Below are 21946 nucleotides of genomic sequence, written 5' to 3' on the forward strand. Positions count from 1 at the left end.
TGGGCTCACAAAAATAACACTTTGAAAAATAATTTAAGTGTAAAACACTCACAACCTTGGATAACTCCCAAATGACCAGATATAATTATAATTAACTTTTTAATGGATATAATGGCTTGGGCGTCTATGGCACTCCCAACGCACTTTGGAAGCATTTGTTAATTAAGCTTCACAACTGGGTTGATTGAAAATTTTGCATTTAATTTTTTTATGGAAAATTTGGGGTTTTGACTAAGCTGAACTTTTTGCAGAAAGTGTCTGCTTTCCATGGAAAATTTTGATTTTTCATTAAAAAAAAACAAAACCTCCTGAAAACCAAAATATTTAGAGTTGGATATGCTTCTGCAGTGCATTGTGGAAGTTGTAGTTTGGCTGGCTCATGTTTCCATTTTCCTTTATGGGCCAGGCTACATTTCCCATGAGCCACCATGACTAGGGACTTCCATGATGCATCGCCTCTTCCTCCAAGAGGGGAAACCATGGTATATCACAGGAAATGTATTTCAGTCAGGGAGTCCAGCCAAGAAAGGAGAATGGGAGCATGAGCTACATGAACTAAAACTCCCATGAGACACCACAGCAGCATTACCAAGTTGAAACGTTACTGCTTTCCAGCAACATTTTTTGGGTTTGGCCAAAATATTTTGATATTTGACTTTTTGCCCAAAAATATGGAATGTCAACAGGAAAAAAAAGCCCTATTATCTGACCAGCTTTACAGACATCATCTGTGTGAGTCTAGTAATAGCTAGTAATATAACCATTTCTCAAGGTGATTAACAGAGGCCCAGAGTGGATAAGGCCAAAATGTTCAAAAGTGGCCTCTGATTTTGGCCTCAATTTTTGGGTGCCCATTTTCAGTTACCTTTCTGACTTGCCCTCCATGTCACCCACTGAAGTGCTTTACCAAGATGAGACATCTCAATTCAGGTACACTAAATCAGAGGCTACCATACCCGTCAGTGGCAGGGTTGGGAATGTAATACAGGAACCCTGACTAGAGTCTGCCAAAGGTTTGACTAGATCCCTGACCCAACCTGAAATCTAGGAGATCTGGGTTCTAGTGCTACTTGTGAACTCCATCCACCTCCACAATTGTTTAAGAATCATATTTCCCACCACTGGCAAGTCCAACTGCTGCTTTCATGTCCCAGGCTCCCAACTGTGTCTGAGTGCTTTCACTGCCATAATGGTATCAAGTGGTGGTTCCCACTGTCTTGTCACTTTGAGACAAGGGGCATCAAGTAAGAGCCATTCCTTGGCAGACCTCAGGGAGAATCAGGCTACTCCCACCAAAGGGCAGTGTACACTAGGTAACATACCCATTACTGCTGCCCGGAGCAACCTCAGGGGCACAGATGTCCCACAACCCATAATCTGGTTGCTAGGAATCTCCTGGCACAAAATAATTGGGGGGGAAATGAAAATAGAGAAAACTAAAGTAATGGGGCGGACGGGGAGGGAGGGGAGCTTTTCTGCATGAAAAGCAGGTGTTTAATGAGAAGCAAAACCAACAAAATCTTCCTGATCTTCAGCAGCGAGAAACAGCACAAATCTGGAACGGCTTCGGACAGCGTGTGAGGCTTATTGTGAATTCAAAGTTTAACTCCACGTTCTCCGGAGCTCGGAATGTGAATTTCTGAATAAGGGTGGTGAAGAAGATGAACAGCTCTGTTCTAGCCAACTGCTCTCCAGGGCATACCCGCTTTCCTGGAAGGGGAAGAAAGAGCAGCTGATGGATTACTGCTACAATTACAGGGTTAAGTGATAGCAAACAGAGTTCTGTTCATTAAAAATTCACTCATATGGTAAGTTCCCTGAAAAACTTGCCAATTGCCTTACTTTAATCAGTACTATTACTATGGTGTTTGCCATGTTCTTTCTAAGATGAAAAAACGCTATGTAAGATTTGGGGACTATTATTATTATAAAATCTACTGATAGTCTCAGAGGAGCTCTAGACATCTCTAATTATACCCACATTAACACTGGGGGTCTTTGAACTCCTCTAGTGGCTGGACTATGAGTCTGCTACTACCTCTGAGCTAATACTGTACAGACAAATCCCCACTATGAGAAGCTGAATAGGACTTTATGATCATCCTTTGTACTTAGCTAGAATTATGATGGCTCCTAGATATCCTCTTCCCTATATTTCCTCCTCTCATATGTCCATTGAACATTCTCCTGCATGAGACATCTCTTCGTAGACAGTGGGGAGGGAATGTTCTCCAACAAGATTGTGGGAACTGTCCTCAGAGCTTTACCACTTAATAAAAATGTTGGAGATTGTTCTTAGAGGCAAACTCTGAAAACCAGTTAACAGCTGACTTACACTATTAATGAATACAGTAAAAAAGCCTGCATTGGTAGATGGAGTGAGGAGGGAATTTTCCTTTGTGGTACGGTGTTGCCCGGTTAGTACTGCCCATTACCAGGATTTTAAGTTTTCCTCTGAAGCATCAGGTAATGGCTAGTGTCAGAGACAGAACGCTGGACAAGATGGACTATTGGTCTGTCCTGGGATGGCACTTCCTAGCTTCATCTATTTTTAAAATATGACATTGGCCTTTTCATGCAAAAACATTCCCTCACACATGATCTCACCTGCAGAAAAAGGCAGAAAGGCTTCCCGCTTCCTAAACTGGCCATTTTCCAGGAAATGCTCAGGATTAAATGTATCAGGTGTTTCCCACACATTCTTGTCGAACATTATTGATGTCAAACTGGGGATCAAAGTGGTACCCTGCAAAAGGAGAGGAGGAGAATGGGAACTAAAAACAAGTCGGTGAGCGTGCTCAAAGGTTACATATTGAGCCATTTTGTTTTTTAAACTATTTTATTACTTCTCTTAGACCTGATCTACACACACAGTGGAATTGGTTTAATTAAAGGTGTGTTTCTTTAACAATTTAAGGCTTGTCTATACAAGGACATCCAAGAAAATTAATCCAAATTAACTAAAGGTGTGAATTTGAAGTGGACTAGTTAAATTACTTAAACCCCTGAGTGAATGCACTAATTCAGAATTAAAGTGGATTTAATTCAGTTTAATAACAGTGTCCACACAGGGATTTAGGGATTTAGTGCTAATCCACTTCAAATTCACACATTTAGTTAATGCAGATTAATTTTCCTGTACAGCCTTGTATAGACAAGGCCTTCATTAAACCAATGCAACACCCTGCACAGACACTTTTTGTTCGTTTGCAGTCTGGTTTTTATTGGTTTGGCTTGTGTCAGTAAATTACAATTATGTTAGTACAGCTAAACCAACGGAATCCAGTTTAAAACCAATAAAAGTGTGTCCACACAGGAGTTTGTATCAGTTTAACTTTTCAAATTGATTTTAGTTAAACTAGTGCAATTTCTGTGTGTACACAAGGTTTTAAACTAAAACTTGCTTCACCTGTGCTCTTTCTTTCTTTTTTTTTCAGCTAGCTAAAATTGCTACCATATAACAAGAAACTTCCCACCCTCCACCAGAGAGGGGCAAACACTGCAGTCAAGTTATAGGATTGATTGTACAAACATTAAGAAGTCAGCTCTCTCCATGAGGCAACTGATCATGTTAGATGTAAGAAATAACAGGCTGTTTGATATTTACTGTTATAATGAGAGCTTGGTGCTTGTGTGTGTGCTGCTAAAAACTAGCTTTTAATTAGTGCTATTTATTTATCATAGCGGAGTTTCCTAAGACACTTAAGCCTAACATATCAAAACTCTATGTCCTCTTCCTATTGGCTCCCATGGTCTCTGGGTCTCAGTTTCATATAATTCATGAAATTACCCTATATTGTATTTTTCTTAACACCAAAACTGAAGTCTGTGCAGTGCACAGAAAAATCAAGGAATTAAATGAATATTTTAATTTTTTGTAAAATGAGAATGAAGCCCTTTTTAGATAGTTCCTTTCTCCAGAAAATTTACCTTTATAGAGAACTTCTGTAGAACTTAATAGAAAATTATAATTTTTCTATGGAATTTTAGATCCATCATATATAATGTAATGAAGAATTATATTACTGCTATAGAATTCTATAGGATGGATTTTAAAAGTAATGAAAATGATACCAATCTCTATTCAATTCTTTTAGTTTTTAGAGAAATTTCTAAAGTACTCTGTCAAATTGCTATTGGATCCTAATGATTTCACCCCCTTTTAAATTATATGAGATTTTGCCATAAAAGAATTAAAAGTTAGATCTAACATCAAACCAACAGAAGAAGAAAGGAAGGCTTAGTTTCCTTTCAGGTTACTTTTGGCAAATGGAATCCTGCCAGTGTAGTGTCACTGGTTGCCATTCTGGGCACATTTATAGGTACTACGTTGCCCATCCTTTGTACTTCATTGAGGACTGCGTTGGTATACGGCATATTCTCTTTGTCATCCATCATTGGTTGCCGGGACTGGCCAATCACTGTGTCAATTTCTGTTTGCACTTTCTCTGAAAAGAAGCCAATAGCCACGTTAACAGTTATGACGAGGAGGAGCAGTTTTCTATTTAAAGAGCCTTCAATTGTTCAGATTTTCAGCTGCATTTTTATTTTTAAAGTGCTTTGAGTGACAGGTGCCTCCTTTCAAATCCTGGATGTAAATGCTGTGCGTAGTCACAGAAAGGTACAGCATCGGCAATAGCAGTGCAAGGCTCCCTCGCATTGCCTTGCCAACCTGCCTTGACCATGCCTGCAAGGAATTAGCTCTAGACCTCAAGTGGTGGAAGGTAAGTCAGGACCTGGCTCAAAGCCCATTGAAGTCAATGGGAGTCTTTCCACTGACTTCAATGGATTTGGGGTCAGGCCTTCATTTTTCATGACCACTCTGTCATTGGGATGTCTGCAGAGGCTGTGAGAAAAAGTGCCAATTAATAATAAATCATCATACATGTATGGAACTTTCTATCTCAAGATTTCAGTATGCCTTTCAATATTAATTAATTAATTAAGCATCACATTACCCCAGTGAGGTAGCTAAAAATCATTATTCCCATTTTACAGATAGGGAAACTAATGCAGAGCGGTGAAGTGACTTGTCCAAGGTCACACATGAAGTCAGTGCAAAGCCAAGAAGAAGTCAGTTCCCAGGACTTCCAGTTCTGTGCATTTACCACTAGACAGTCCTTTCCCTCTCGTAGTTGTGGTGGTTGTTCTGCAGAGACCTATGCACTTGGAACTGCAAAGACACCACTAGCTTGAGGATTTCCAGTGCTGAAGCTCAAATCTAGCCAGTACAATAAGCCTTCATTTGTTGTTCTCAGTGCTGTTCCCAGGGAAGTGAGAAAGCCAATCTTTCAGCTACTGGGGCTCACTAAGGAATTTAAGGGCAGAACATAAGGCCTGATTCAAAGCTCACAGAAGTCAGTGGGAAGAATTCCAGTGGCTTCAGTTGGCTTTGGATCAGACCTCTAGGGAATAAACTGAAAGGAAGGAAGGACAATTTCAATTTTAAACCATTACAAAATCTACCTTGAATTTTGGGATACACTGCCATGTAGAGCAGAGCCCAGCGTATGGTTGTGGCAGATGTTTCGGTCCCAGTTAAAAACAGATCCAGTGTGGAACACAGTAGATTTTCCTCATTGAAATAAGAGATGGAATCATCCTTAGACTTTAAAAAATGTAAGTGGAAATATATATATATTAGTTATATGTGGTAAAAACCCATCTTTATCGCATGGACGGGCAAATTATCCCCCCCAAAAGAAAACCTAAGGCCTCACCAAATTGATGTCATTGTTAAATTAAGAGAAGATGTGTGTCTAAATCTGCTACACTGCCTCGGAAATCTCAGTCTTGGCTTTTTCATATATCTAGGGTGAGAACTGCACCCCACTGCCAGCCCCTTTACTTTGGGTAAGAAGGTCAAAGCAGGGGGCCTCAAAAGCCCTGGTGACACCTGGAGGAGGATCCCCCCAATAGAGGCAATGGGACAGATGGCTGTCAGGCTGTCTTCCCAGAACCGCTTTCCTAATCCCAGGGCAGGAAATGTGTCAGGAGCAGAGCCACAGCATGATGTACTGCAAAGAGTCTGTTCAGTGCCGCGGCCCATAGAGCCACCCAGGAAGGCTGCTGTAACTTAGGCCCCCGGGGCAGTCTAAGTTACTCCGGGGGCCTTTCTGGCACCTAGAGGAGGAGGGTGCAAAGATGACTTAAATGCACCTTAGCACCCCCCACCCACCCACCATTCCTTCTGCGTTGCAATCTTGTAAATCATAGTCATGTTAGAAAACCATATTCAGTTGAACAGTCCTATTGATGTCTTTGATATTACTCATGTCCATCAGAGTTTCAGGACTGGGCCTCTGATTTACATTCATGAGTTTGTGATACATTCTTAAATCCCCTAGACCATTTTGAAAATCCCATATGCAGCATGGCAGGGCAGTGACTTTTAGCAAATCAAGGACTGCATTTTTTAATGTTAAATTTCATAAAAAAAAATGTCCTTGAGAAATCTCATAGATGTTAGATTAAGTGACCTTCCAAGTGCTTTAAAACAGCATGCTGCACATAAGCTGAGCTTTCTCTCCATTTTAAGTACTTTTAAATGAAAAATAACTATCCATTCAAACAGCTTCTGTTAGAAAGTTTTGCCCTAAAAGTGAGCACCAGGCAATTTAGAATGGCAAAACCTGAATGACATACACACCTCCAGATAGTTTGTCTGAGCAGCTAGTGTCTAAATTCTGAGTGTTGTCTATTGATTTCTTTCTGTTGCACAGTAAATTGTTGGTCCTCGTTGTCCTCTTACCTTTTCTATTTCCTTCAGATAACAGTCAATGAAGTCTCGGGTTTCAGATGAATTCCAGTCCTCCTTGTGCTTTGCAATCACTCCATTCACAAAATATTTAAGTTTCTTCCAATGTTTGAAAATTTTATTATGGGGCCCTGGGACCCACCTCATTAGCCAGGGGAAAGCATTATACAGCTGTTAAGATGTAAGATGAACAGGACAAATTAATACCTCTTAGATCAAGAAAAAATCTATTACAGTTTAACACATCGAGGATTAGCCTGATTCTCCAAACATTTACACCAGTACAAATCAGGAGTTATTCCACTGAAGTCAATGGAGTTACACTGGTGTGAAATTGGTGTGATTCAGGCCCACTGTTTTCTGATAATAAAAGTTTATTTTTTTAGAACTCATGCTGGCCAATAAAGTCCCTTAATCTGAAACAAAAGCTTAAAAAAACCAACCAGAGTCTCATGGTGTAGACGCAGAATAATAAATCAATTGACGGTGGAGTTCTACAGATGTAACTGAGATCAGAGTCTGACCCACATTATGCAGAACTGCATAATCTATTCACAGTTAAACTCCAAATCAGTCAGTATTGGCCTGATCTGGTTATAGATCTGGAAACTCAGGCCAGCCCACTAACAAATAATAATAATTAGTATCTAGTTCTTGTAGAGTGCTTTTCATCAATAGATCTCAATCACAGTCTTAAATGTATTTATTGTCACAACACCTCTGTGAGGTAGGTAAGTGCTATGATCATCCCCAGTATGATTCACAAATAAAGCTGGTTAAAAACTAGGGGGGAGGGGAAATCAGCAGAAAATTTTAAGGATAATTTTGTCCATTTTCCATAGAAACTGTAGAAGTTTATGAAATTTCCCAGATACATCTATTGATAAACCTTTTAAATGAACCTGACTTGATACAGGATTTGTATCATGACCACACATTTGTGTTTTCATGTGGCTTTTTTTCTGGATGTGAAAAAAACATCATACTTGGTGGTTTCTTTCTCTGTCTTTCTAGCACCCACACCATATTATCAAAGTGTGGGATTTTATGTGAAAACTAGGGCTGTGAAGCGATATAAAAAATTAATCGTGATTAATTGCATTGTTAAACAATATTTATTTAAATATTTTGGATGTTTTCTACATTTTCAAATATATTGATTTCAATTACAACACAAAACACAAAGTGTACAGTGCTCACTTTATATTTATTTTTGATTAAAAATATTTGTGCTGTAAAAAACAAAAGAAATAGTATTTTTCAATTCACCTATATAGGTAATGTAATGCAATCTCTTTATCATAAAAGTTGAATTTACAAATGTAGAATTATGTACAAAAAATACCTGCATTCAAAAATAAAACAGTGTAAAACTTTTGAGCCTACAAGTCCACTCAGTCCTATTTCTTGCTGTCAGTCACTCAAACAAAAAGTTTGTTTACATTTGCAGGAGATCATGCTGCCTGCTTCTTGTTTACAGTGTCAACTGAAAGTGAGAACAGGTGTTCACATGGCATTGTTGTAGCCGGCATCGCGAGATATTTATGTGCCAGATCCGTTAAAGATTCATATGTCCCGTCATGCCTCAACCACCATTCCAGAGGACATGCATCCATTCTAATGACGGGTTCTGCTCGATAATGATCCAAAGCAGTGCAGACCAACGCATGATCATTTTCATCATCTGAGTCAGATGCCACCAGCAGAAGGTTGATTTTCTTTTTTGGTGGTTTGGGTTCTGTAGTTTCCACATTGGAGTGTTGCTCTTTTAAGACTTCTGAAAGCATGCTCCACACCTCGTTCCTTTCAGATTTTGGAAGGCACTTCAGATTCTTAAATCTTGGGTCGAGTGCTGTAGCGATCTTTAGAAATCTCACATTGGTATCTTCTTTGCGTTTTGTCAAATCTGCAGTGAAAGTGTTCTTAAAATGAACAACATGTGCTGGGTCGTCATCCAAGACTCCTATAATATGAAATACATGGCAGAATGCGGGTAAAACAGAGCAGGAGACATACTGTTCTCCCCCAAGGAGTTCAGTCACAAATTTAATTAACCCTTTTTTTTTTAATGAGCATCATCAGCATGGAAGCATGTCCTCTGGAATGGTGGGTGAAGCATGAAGGGGCATACGAACGTTTAGCATATCTGGCACATAAATACCTTGCAATGCTGGCTACAAAAGTGCCATGCGAACACCTGTTATCACTTTCAGTTGACATTGTAAATAAAAAGCTGGCAGCAGGATCTCCCGTAAATGTAAACAAACTTGTTTGTCTTAGTGATTGGCTGAACAAGAAGTAGGACTGAGTGGACTTGTAGGTGCTAAAGTTTTACATTGTTTTGTTTTGGAGTGCAGTTATGTAATAAAAAAAATCTATATTTGTAAGTTACACTTTCACGATTAAGAGATTGCATTATGGCATTGTATGAGGTGAACTGAAAAATACTATTTCTTTTATCATTTTTGCAGTACAAATATTTGTAATAAAAATAATAACATAAAGTGAGCACTGCACATTTTGTATTCGGTGTTGTAATTGAAATCAATATATTTGAAAATGTAGAAAAACATCTAAAAATATTTAGTAAATTTCAATTGGTATTCCATTGTTTAACAGTGCAATTAAAACTGCGATTAATCACGATTAATTTTCTTAATCGCAATTAATTTTTCTGAGTTAATCATGTGAGTTAACTGATTAATTGACAGCCCTAATAAAAACCAGAATTAAGGAAGCGATACTCACGTGAAGGAATACATGATCATTTCCCATATATCATTATACTTTTTTACATAGGAAAAGTTAGATTCACCTCTCTTGATTCTGTTCTCTCTCTAACTACTTTACTTTTCAGGTGTCTGAAGTCAAAAAACAAACCAGCTTTACCTGGCCCCAAAAATTTCCTATGAGGAGTAATGTCTCAGCAAGCAAATGCAGTAATTCTTGGAATTGACTGTCATGGTATTCAAAGCGCTCCCCAAAAGTGATGGAACAGATAATATTTGAAACAGCACTATTAATTTTATAATGAGGGTCAAATGGTTGCCCTGGAGGAGAAAATATAGGGACAGTGTCAGTTTATAAACATTCCAGACTAGTGTAATAATACCACCCTAGATTCTTAAAACTGAAATATTATTTTAAATCCAATTTACTTTTCACCCCCTATACTGTTTTGGTTTTGTGCTAAATTCAGTGTGGCAAATGAATAGGGACTCCCAGACTATAAGTCAGGAAACCTGGGTCCTATTTCTAGCTCTACACTGGCTTGTTAGCACCTGGGGCAATCCACTGAACCTCTGTGGACTTCAGATTCCCATCTGTTAAATGGGGTTAATATTTGCTTACTCATCCACTTAAAGCATATTAACATCTACATATGGAAAAGCTCTACATAAGGTCTAAGTATTCTTATTTTCTAACAGTTCTATAGTCAGTTTCAAGTCAATTTCACTTTTAACTTTTGTGCACTAGCACAAAGCTAACACGTTTGGGTTTTAAATATTGCATGGGAAACCCAACTAAAGTATCCAGGAAAACATTTATAATATTAATATAGTCTTAGGTTTTGTACATTTTAATAAAATTTTCTTATTGGTCCTAAACAACCAGACTGCATCCCTTTAAAGATTAGCTCTCCTCTATACATTGCATACTAACTGTATTCCACAAACACCACGGCAATGGATTTCTTGGCATGCCTATATACCGGTAATTATAAAAGACAAATAGAAAGTTATGGGAGGATAACAAGTCTGGATAGCTGCTTAAAAATCCATTATTTGATAATATAATACATATAAATCATGTGCTTTTTTTAAAATAAGGATTACATCGTGCATGCGCTGTTCTGTTATTTATCCAAATACTATTGAAATCTCTTATGTTTATTTTCCCAGTACATATAAAACATATTCTCTAGCACAAAGAAGCCTTGATTCTTGATTGGAGCTCCTAGGCCCTATCATAATAAAAATAATAATAAAAAAATAATAGATAAACCTCTGGTATGGGCAGATTATTGCATAATTGTCCATTATGGACGTCTTTGCACTTCCTTCTGAAGCATCTTGTGCTGGCCACTTTCGGAGATAGGCTATCAGAGTAGATAGAGCCCTGGTCTTGATCTCATATGGCAATTTCTATTTTCCTATGTTTATTCCTTTCACTGGTGCCATCATGGTGCATATATTTACGAGTCACAACCATTCCAGTTGTTTCTGGCCTAGGCTCACCAAATACCATGGGTAGGGTTGGCGCTGATCAAGGGGGCTGATCAAGATGTCTGTGTGATTGTCCTGAGAAAAGCATAGCTAAAATCTTAGGACAAAATGTAAGTTAATTTCTTACCCTTCTCTTCCTCTATTGCTTCAGTAAGATATCTGCTCTCTTCCTGTATTCGTTCTTCAAAGCTTACGCCAATGCTTTTCAGGGCTGATAAAACAAATTTTCTTTGTTGCCTCCAGATATGTCCATTTGATGATATCAGCCCTGCAGTGAAAAAAACATGATATGTTTTGCCGTATGCAGGAAACAGTTTAAAAATGATCATTAGAATATTAAAACACCTTATTTTTAAATTACATTTTTGCATGGGAATTAAAACCCAAAAGAAATCAGCTTACCCTCAGGAGCTAGCTTTATAGATTTGCTTTAATCTGCCTTTTCCCCCTTTTCTCTTGTGCTTTGTGTGAATAAAAGGGGTAAGCACAAATAGTTTACTGTTAGTACTATTACAGTGTTGGGAGACCTGCATGTGGGATGTGATTTTCTTTGTAAGCTTCAGCTGTGGTGCTGCGTGCAGCTGGAGGAAAGAAAAGTAATGGGGGAATAAATAAAAAAGAGTCACAGAGGCTGGTCTACACAGAAAACTTACATCAGTGGAGCTAAAAACATCTCTCCGGGATGTGAAAAATCCACACTCCTAAGAGATAACCTCTAGATCATCTAGCCTGACCTCCTGTATATCACAGTCCACCAAGACCACCCAACAACTGAAAGAGACCGAAGTATTGCAGTCCACAGGAGACTAGACTGTTCTGTGCTATAGGAGGGACAGAGGGGGACCAGTCCTTGCAATGGCGGGGAAATGATTCAGTGAGATATACCCACAAAACCTTGGCAAGTGACCTACACCCACATGCCTTAGAAGGAGGCAAAAAAAAAAAAAAAAAAAACCCAACCCATGGTGACTGCCAATCTGACCTGGGAGAAAATTCTTTCCAGACCCCAGATAGGCAATCAGTTAGATTCTGAGCATGTGAGCAAGAACCAGCCAGCCAAGCACCTGAGAGAAAGAATGCTTGGTGCCGCCTCAGAGCTCTGGCCACCCCTCCCAATGTCCCATCTCCTGTGAAACTCTTGAAATGTGTCTGGCCCCTTGCATTTATCTAGCTCCTTTCATCTAAATAGATCCCCAGGTATAAAGAGATTCTAGGATATTTGGGCCGAATGCTGAGGTGATTACTAAGGGCCTGATTGCACCAGCCTCACTCACACTGAGTAGTAGCTGTTTGTGTGAGCAGTCCCATTGACCTCAGTGGACTCCTCCTGTACGTACTACTCAGTCTGAGTATAGGCAGCAGAATCAGACACTCCGTTTGTATTGACAGACTCCCATTATCTTCAGTGGCAGCTCTGTGTGTGCCCCTCACAGGATGATCAAGAGCATTCACATTACGATGCTGTTTATTATTGAGCATTGAAAGAGAGAAAGACATGGATGGGAAAGCTTAAGGACAACTGCACTCAGAAGTGCTCAAAATGTAACCACCATCTCTGTTTACTCCAAATATTTTACTCTTCTTTTCTTCTCTTATTCTATTTTTTCCCAGTAGTAGGCAGCCCCAAGTAGAAGACAAACTTTCCCATGTCAATGGGAGTTTACCTCAGTCAGGACTAAGTTTGATTTTGGCCCTATGTACACAGGGTCACTGTGCCAAACACCGAAGTGGACCCATGTGAAATACAACAGATGTTTTGCAATTCACATCAACCCAACAGAATGATTTGCAGAATGAGTGGGAGTGTTAGATAGATAATTGTACCCACCTGAAATTACATGGGGAAAATACGTAGGCATTTAGGTGTACAGTTTCTGAGCCTTTATAGTTAGCAGGGAGTTTTCATAGTGCAGCAACAGGCACAGGCTTTAGTGATTGTACAGTATCCTTCTCCTACATGACTGTTACTATTATTGATAGGACAATAGACTACGTTTCTAGCTCTTTTTACTGTGCTCATTGCTGAGGTATCAGTCTCTGACAGATTTTAAGGTCGACTAGGTAGATGAGATAATATCTTTTAGTGGAGCAACTTCTGTTGGTGAGAGATGCACGCTTTCGAGCTTACGCAGAGCTCTTCTTCAGGGAGCTTGTCTTCTACAGAGCTCTATGTGGCTTGAAAGCTTGTCTCGCTCAGCAGCAGAAGTTGCTCCAATAAAAGATATTACCTCACCCTCCTTGTGTCTCTAATATCCTGGGACCAACACGGCTACAACAACATTGCAAACAACAGTTTTTAAGGTCAACATTTTCCAACCTCGTTGCCTGAGGTTAGGGTCCCAAAGCTATGTAGGCACCTCAACCAAAGTGGCCAAAGGTCCAAAGCACTGGACGCTGCAAGTGGTGCAGCACCTTTGGAAATCAGACCACTTCTGCTTAGGTGCCTACATGGATTTAGCCTCAGGCAACCAAGATTTGAAAATTTTGGCCTAAAAGATAGCTCTGTCTCTAGCCCATTGCTAGGTCATGTTTTCCAGGTCATTCAGATTTAGGGAATTGATTCAGGTTCAGAAATACCAAACCTGCAGTAAATATGTAGCTAGCCTACGGCCAGATGTTTAAAGGTATTTACAATATCTTAAAAAAAACTGAGCCCTATTCAGCAAAAGTGCTTATATGTTATGGTGTCCAGCTGACCCAAGTAGGAAGGGGCTGTTTACACTCCATATTATCTCTCATGTTAAATTCAGTGAAACCAGTCAGAACGATCCCATCTCCCAATCTTTCAGAGAGAGAGAAAGAGAGAGAGAGAGAGAGTAAAATAATATTTCCCCATTGAGATTTAGAATCATTGGAACAATTCCAGCTCTCCTGTGCATCTGTGAATCCCAGTTAAAGTTGCTGGGATTGTAGCCAAGGGCAGAATTCAGCCTATTTATTTATTTATTTATTGAATGGTCATGATGCCAATCAGGCAAAGTAGCAAACAATGACAACCACATCACAGGAACTCACCTAGGCCTTTAAAAATTTCACGGAGAAGTGGTATATGTGGTCGATCTGCAAATACTTCAGCTTGATGGACAAGAGCTTCCTTCACTAGTTGGTATCCGTTGACCACCACAAATGTCAGATTTCCAAACTGCACACTGAAAATGTTGCCATAACGGCCAATAAGCTGAAAGACACATTCCTCTGATTTAGTTACCTTCTGTGTCAAACTAACCACTGGAAGGATGGAGATGGTACAAAAATACTGGCAAGCTGTAGTGTAGGAGAGATGTCTTCTTAGCAAGCTGACCATACGCATCGCCTAAAGCTCTGCTCTGTATAACTTCAACATGACTCTTTCACACTGGAACACTAATGCTAGAGGATGATCCAGATGATCCTCCTAGAATGTTAGGTAACATATGGGACCAATGTTGGGCCAAAGTTGTCATCAAAAAAAGATAAACTCCATTATAATGGTTCCTCATCATCTCCATTGCCCTCCCCCCACCCCCCTTTTACACACGTAGAACTAATCCTAGGCTCCTAGGTGGTTAGAACTTGAACTTTGCATATTGGCTTATGCAGCATCTGCCAAGGCCTGGATTCTCCATGGCACATTCCCTTACCAATGTGTGCATATAGTGTCTGTATGGACAGGGTTTAAGACACCTGCCACCACCAATCAGAGTCAGATTGTGCTTAATGTTTAGGTCAGCCCTTATCTTCCTCAGCAGGTTAATACCTCCCTCACTGAACATTAGCTTTTGGTCCCACATGTTCTCTTTTCCCAGGAATGGAAGATACCATTGCCATTTAGGATCAGGAATGTTTTCTCCATCAGATTATAACAGTGCTGAGTGGGAAGAAGAGGACAAATCAGAGGCCTAAAAGCATTGATAATGCCCTTAACACTTTGCCCGAAAGGGATGTCTTTGTTATTTGTAGGCTCCTTCTTCGGCCCAGCAAAATGAGTACAAGGAATTATAAAGGGCCCTTGTGTTACAAGTGTAATTGTTATTTTGATGACTAAAAGTTACCAGGCATGTCGCACTCCCGATAAGTGTTTCCCAAGTTCCCCCAGGCTTCACTGAAGAGGAATGGGAGCCTGTGAGAACAGCACCCAGGCCTAGGCTGGTTGCAACACAAGAGAAGGCACATTTTAAAGTAACAGCAAAAGAAAACAAGCCAGACCCCGGAGGGGTGTTACTTTGCCCAGCCAGTTAGAATGGAGGGTAAGCCCCCTCCTCCACTTTTTCGGGGGAAGATCCTCAGCTGGTGTCAATAGTCATAGCACCACTGACTTCACCGGCAATTAGGATTCTTGGATGTTATTCCTGGCTCTGCCACTGCTTCTCTGTGTGACCCTAGTCAAGTCACATGGGCACTTAACTTCTTTGTGCCTTAGTTTTTCCATCTGTGAAATAGATGGAATGGGACAAATCCTGGACACCAGAACAAAGGCAAAGTAAATGGACAAAGGTTCTTCATAAGTCTGCATAGCTGTGGATCCACCAATCACCTATCGTCCCTTCCCCAATCTGGCTCAGCCCTTCCGTGATACCACAGAGAGGCAGAGGTGGGATAGGGTCAGCCTGTACACACCCTCTCCGCTGGAGTTCTGTTCCATTTAGGTCCCTTCTGCACCCAGGGAGGTCCAGTAACAGTTACCTACATCACAGGCTGTTGTAAGGCTTATTGTCTGTAAAGCATTTCCAAGGGTCTGCTACAGAACACGCTCCGTACGTGCAAAGCATTAATACGATAAATCTCAGTCAGGCTCTTACCTTCTGCAGAGCGAGGTGGATGGGCTGCTTAAAGTCCACCACAGTGCCAACGAAAGGAAAAAGTAGTGGCCCAGGAGGAAAATTCTTGGGACGTCTCTTTTTCACATGATCAGCAATCAAAAGAAGCACAACCAGAATGACGAAGAGAGTCTGAGCAGTCATCTTTTCCCAAAGGGAAGTTAAAATGCCCCACAAGCGCAGCTGCATCTTGACTGTCAAAGGACAGATTTTTTAATCCCAAAAGGGACCTGGGCTCTGACCCTTGTCTAGTCTTGCTGAGATGGGAGGTAGAGGTGAGTAAAGTAAACTGGCTAAGATGCCAATAATGGCCTGGTTGGCAGGACTTGCCAAGGGAGTGCTGCTTTCTCACGAACCTCCTTTGTCAGAATGCTCACAAAATAAGCAGACAGGGCCGGCTCCAGGCACCAGCAGATAAAGCACGTGCCTGGGGTGGCACATTGGTTTTTTTTTTTTTTTGCTTCGGCAGTTCGGGCAGCAGAGTCCGAGCGGCTTTGTTTTTTTTTGCTTGGAGCGGCAAAAATGGCTCTGTCACGGCAAATAAAATCCTGATTATTCAGCTAAACATAAGCAGGCTTGCAAGCTTATTTGCAGCTTTACCCTTCTGACAGGTCCCTCAGTCTTTTTTTGCTGGAAAACCATTCCCCCTCTCTGCCTTTAATTAACAGTGAGCTCCTTTAGACAGATACCTAATTGGGATTATAAGCATTACAAACATTTTAGGTTACAGTGAAAGCAGCTTACTTCACTAATTACATATGTAGGGAGTTATATAATTTAAAAACTGTAAGGCACCTGAGGTGATGGGCACCATACAAATGCCCAAGGGGCTGATCCTCTTAAATGCTGATCACCATTTATTAGGTGCTGTGCATCTTCAGCTCCCACTGCAGCCTGGGAAGCTCACTGAAGTCAAAAGAAGTTTAGTCTGAGGAAGGCTGGCACAAGTAGGCCCTAAGAGCCCAGTCCTGTAAGGTGCTGAGCGCCCTAAACACCCACGGACTTCAGTTGACGTTGAGGTGGCTCAATACCTCACATGATTGGGGTTTGTGCACCTAAATCTCTTAGGCCTTTTGTGAATCTGTCCCCTAAATAAATGCCCACACTCTCCAGGGTGAGTAGCAGGATGGAGCAGCAGAGCATTAGCTCATCGCTTCCTGGCTAAATTTTAACCAACATTTATATGGAAATTCTTTAAAAAGTTTTTCATTTACCAAAACTCAATTTTCAGTCAAGTAAAAATGTCAATTATGATTTTTTAAATGATTTTGGTAAAAATTTCAGGAGCAAATATAATGCAAAATTTCCTGGAAAATGTTGATAATATTGTGAGAGTTTTAATTTATGAAAAAAGGTGCCCTGGTCTAGGAAAAACCTTTTGTGCAAAGTCTTTTCCAGATCTAATTTCTGCTGGGCTGCTATTCATTGCTGTAGCTGGAGGATTGTATACATTAGTGGCTATTTTAGAAGTATATGTAGTCTATGTGCTAAACTACAGTAGTAAGTGTAATGAACAGTAATACTTTTTTTGAGCTACAGCCTGATCGGAACCCAATTCTGCTCTATCCCTTGTGAGACCAGTTTTTGAATCCTACAGTGAGGAGCAACGTTGCAAGCGGCACACTACATCAAAAGCTGCAGGTTAGCCAGGGCCGGCTCTGGCTTTTTTGCTGCCCCAAGCGAAAAAAAAAAGAAAAAAAAAATCGGGGCGGCCAGAATGGCAAAGCAAAAAAAAAACCAAAAACCTGCAGCCGGAGCAGCAAAGCAAGAAAAAACAAACAAACTTGCGGGGCGGCCGGAGCCAGGGTGCAGGGGGACTCCCTGTGCTACAGACATGCCCCAGCTAGCGGGGGGAAAGGGGAGGGAGCGGGGGGGAGAGAGAGAAGGAGGGCGGCCAGGGCTTCAGCAGTGCGCTCGCCACGCGGCCCTGACCGCCACGCCGCCTGCCGGGAGGGCTCCGCGCCGCTCCAGTCGGCGGGGAGGGAAGGACGTGGGCTGCCCTGCCGGGCTTGCTACAGACCTGGCACCGGCTGGGGCAGACGGAGCGCGCAGCCCGTTTCCAGCAGGGCGCTCCCCTCCTCTGCACCGCCGCCCCCTACAGGGCAGATGGATCGGCGAACAAAACAAAAACAAAACAAAAAAAGCAGCCGTGCCACCCTAGGATTGGGCGGAATGCCACCCCGTAGAATCTGCCACCCCAAGCACGAGCTTGCTCGGCTGGTGCCTGGAGCCGGCCCTGAGGTTAGCTTCAATGTAAATACCATCCGTCAGCCTGACAGAGCCATGAACACAAACTAAGCTAGGCAACAAGCTAGCTATTAACTTTGCCAACAGATCAGCTCTTTTGCTTGGGCAGACACTTGCACAGCTGAATTTGTGACCAGTGCAAAGACATCAGCATACAGCAAATGTATTTTGCTTATGGGCCAGTTTCTCAAACGTGGGCCACTGGGTTTATACTCAAGGGGACACTACAAAAGCCCACAGTTGCATGCCTTGCTACTGCATTCCACAGTTTGTCCTCTCAGATGGAGGCTTTGATGGGTACAATGGTCTCCTCCCCCCCACCCCATGCAGTTTTCTGTGACATTCTGGTTTTACAGTTTGTACCTAAGTATCTACTAGCACTATCCCACGCTGTGAGTTCATAGAATATCAGGGTTGGAAGGGACCTCAGGAGGTCATCTAGTCCAACTCCCTGCTCAAACAGGACCAATCCCCAACTAAATCATCCCAGCCAGGGCTTTGTCAAGCCGGGCCTTAAAAACCTCTAAGGAAGAAGATTCCACCACCTCCCTAGGTAACGCATTCCAGTGCTTCACCACCCTCCTAGTGAAAAAGTTTTTCCTAATATCCAACCTAAACCTCCCCCACTGCAACTTGAAACCATTATTCCTTGTTCTGTCATCTGCTACCATGGAGAACAGTCTAGATCCATCCTCTTTGGAACCCCCTTTCAGGTAGTTGAAAGCAGCTATCAAATCCCCCCTCACTCTTTTCTTCTGCAGACTAAATAATCCCAGTTCCCTCAGCATCTCCTCATAAATCATGTGCACCAGCCCCCTAATCATTTTTGTTGCCCTCCGCTGGACTCTTTCCAATTTTTTCACATCCTTCTTGTAGTGTGGGGCCCAAAACTGGACACAGTACTCCAGATGAGGCCTCATCAATGCCAAATAGAGGGGAATGATCACATCCCTCGATCTTATGGCAATGCTCCTACTTATACAGCCCAAAATGCCGTTAGCCTTCTTGGCAACAAGGGCACACTTGTTGGTCCAGTCCTTCCTCCATCTGAGTAAGGAGTATAGACTGGAGTCCTTAATCCTGACATCATGGATATGACTCTGTTGGTGTAGGTGCCTGACTACCATGCTACATTGTCTTGAAAGAGACTGGGATTATAAATCACCAACTTCCATCGTTATGCTGGAAGCCCAGTTTCGCTTCTCTGTTGTTGGATAGATGATATGATTTATCAGCATGGAACAGAATATCAAGCAAACTGGGATATGTGTGAAGCTCAGTTGCGAAACGTTCTGTAGTATGGGTGGGTGAATCATGGCTGGGGAAGGTGTCACGTGAGGAATGTTATTTTCTGCATCATGAGTACATTTGCTTGCACTTACCTGTGCCCTGTCAGTCAGAAATGTCACGTCTCCGGTTTTGCTTGTCCAGATGTGTCTCTCCTCATGGGGCTTAATTAGCCTGCTGCAAATTTTGAGGGAGTGTTACAATTTCACCATAGTGATCCCATTCTCATAACCCAGCACATTAGAGTGTTGCATTGTGATAACAGTATTTCTGGCACCAACACAATGCATGGTAGTGTGAAGGCTTCGATTATAACACATTTTTCCTGCACTGCAATCTGTACAATAGCTACTCACCTTAGATACTTAAATAGTCCCCATTACCATAGTGTCTGAGCACCTCACATGCTTTAATCCTCACAACACCTCCTGTGAGGGAGGGAAATATTATTATCCCCATTTTACAGATGTGGAACTGAGGTGCAGAGGGATTAAGTGATTTGCCAAAGGTCACCCAGGACATCTGTGACACAGCAGGGAATTGAACCCAGGTCTCCCACCAGAACCCTAAACTCTGGGCCATCCTTCCTCTATGTGATGATCCATTGTATGCAACTTTTTGTCCATGCTATCTGGACTTGCAGATATGAGTGTAGAAGGACCACAAAGAATAAGGGCATTGAATGGACAAACACAGCTGCTTATACACCAAAGCATCTTGAACAGCCAACAGACAGCAATTGGCCCATATGCTTTCTACCTTCTTCCCTGGCTAGATGTCTAACTGTTTGCAGAAGGTTTTGAAACATTCTGTTAAAAATGTAATTGCCATTTGTTTTTTGAGATCTAGTATCCCAATAACTTTTCCGGGGAATGAAATTCAATAAGGTAATAACAGAATGTAGTTCAACTGTTACCGTATTTTAAGAACATTATTTAAGTGACAGAATTTCTTAATGATTAGAAACATATGTAGGGAAATAACTTGATATTGAAAATAAGTGGATACAATTTTTGTTCCAAACCATTTTTACTGACTCAAATAGCAACATATTAACCATTGCAATTCACCTTTCAAGCCTTTGCAAATCAGTGACGTGACATACAATATGAGTCAGATTTCCACAAGTCTGTAGGGCCAGATCCTTAGCGGATTTAAATTGGCATAGTTCCAGTGAACTTAGAACCACACACTGATTTACAGTTGTTGAGCATCTCACCCTTATTTTCTCCCTGCACCTGATGCCCAGCTGGTCAATGCCAGTCTTCAACAGCAATGAGATAGCAAACAACTTTTATGGCATTTCAGACTTCTTATTGTTTTGATCCCTATCTTAGGCCCAAATCCTGAAAGGGGTTTCACACCCGCAGCTCCCATTTTAGGGCCACTACTGCTAGTTGCTGAGTGCACTCAACCTCCGGTGTCTTGAAATGAGCACCCACAACTGCCGCTAATGCCCCATTTGGTACACGGGGCATGACCCAATGCCCCTTAAAGTCAATGGGAGGCCTTTCATTCATGTCAATGGGCATTTGATGAGGTTCTTGGTGAGCTTTGCCTCCCTGAGTAAACTGAAGCAAGATACATTTTAATCCTTACTTTGGGTAAAACTTTTAGAAGCATAAGTGACTTAGGAAGTTCTTCAATCACTTAGGTGATTTTGGAAATTTTAGCTCTTGTGCCTTGGTGGATGATACTTTAACACCTCCTGGTTTGTGTCTTCTTTCTCTCTCCAATCTAATAGTCCCTATGAAATTAATCTTTCTGGGAATCTAGAGTTTTGCCAACATTATCTAACCCTGTGAGGAAGGTAAATGCTGTTACAGATGGGTAAACTGAGGCACTCTGAGGTCAAGTCAGGTGTTTTGCCTGGGCTCACACAGGTAGCCCATGTCAGAGCCCAGCGTAGACTCCAGCAGGTCTGACTCCAGTCCCCTGCACTATTAGAATACAATCTCTCCCTACAGAAACAGCTGATTGTGATGAAGTGATTTTTGTATGAATTTATAAGCCATATAACTAATGCTAGATAGAAAAAAAAAGAATTGGACTAAATACCATTGTTTGCAAAATTATAAGGCTTGATTCAAAGCTGGGCATGCAGGGGCTGCAAATGGCAGCTTAGACTCTGGCCCTCTGAAGTCAATTTAAAGACTCTCATTGGCTTTGGTTTGGGCCCCATAGCACTCCTTGACACAAGATCCTTGGGTGATACAGAATATTGCCTGGTGCCATTCCATCTTTCCTCCCGAAGTGACTGTAGTCACGTCATTGTCTGCCCCAGACCGTTATGGCCCACACTTGTGCCACTCCAACCCCTCTCCACGTAGATATTCTGCTGCCTTATGCCACAGCCTCGCTTCCACTGGCAGAACCCGGTAACAGTAAGTGTTGACATGGCAATCATTATACCTAAAATCTCTTATTGTTACTCATATTGTCCGTTGTGAATGTGCACCTTCTCAGTATTCACAGAGAAGAGTACAGTCACACATTTCGTTCAATGCCACAAGGACTTAACTGGAGATAAAATGTCATTTATGTACATATCACAAGCGGTTTTTTTAGGCACAGATGTCTTTCTGGTGCCAATATGCTGTTTATGTACTTATCTGTCACAAGCACATGTCTAT

The 21946-nt window shown here is 41.5% G+C and overlaps 1 protein-coding gene across 1 annotated transcript; it reads right to left on the reverse strand.

Annotated features, from left to right (window-relative positions):
• Positions 1-1531: 1531 nt before the first annotated feature.
• LOC135882208 (cytochrome P450 2J2-like) lies at positions 1532-15968 on the reverse strand. Its single transcript, XM_065409025.1, has 9 exons — positions 15762-15968; positions 13999-14161; positions 11111-11251; positions 9647-9807; positions 6752-6928; positions 5467-5608; positions 4261-4448; positions 2608-2746; positions 1532-1710 (listed from the first exon to the last, which is right to left on the reverse strand). The coding sequence occupies exons 1-9, from the start codon at positions 15966-15968 to the stop codon at positions 1532-1534; spliced, it is 1497 nt and encodes a 498-aa protein (XP_065265097.1).
• Between the last annotated feature and the right edge of the window lie 5978 nt (positions 15969-21946).

Source organism: Emys orbicularis, chromosome 8 (genome assembly GCF_028017835.1).
Source record: "Emys orbicularis isolate rEmyOrb1 chromosome 8, rEmyOrb1.hap1, whole genome shotgun sequence".
Lineage (NCBI taxonomy): Eukaryota > Metazoa > Chordata > Testudines > Emydidae > Emys > Emys orbicularis.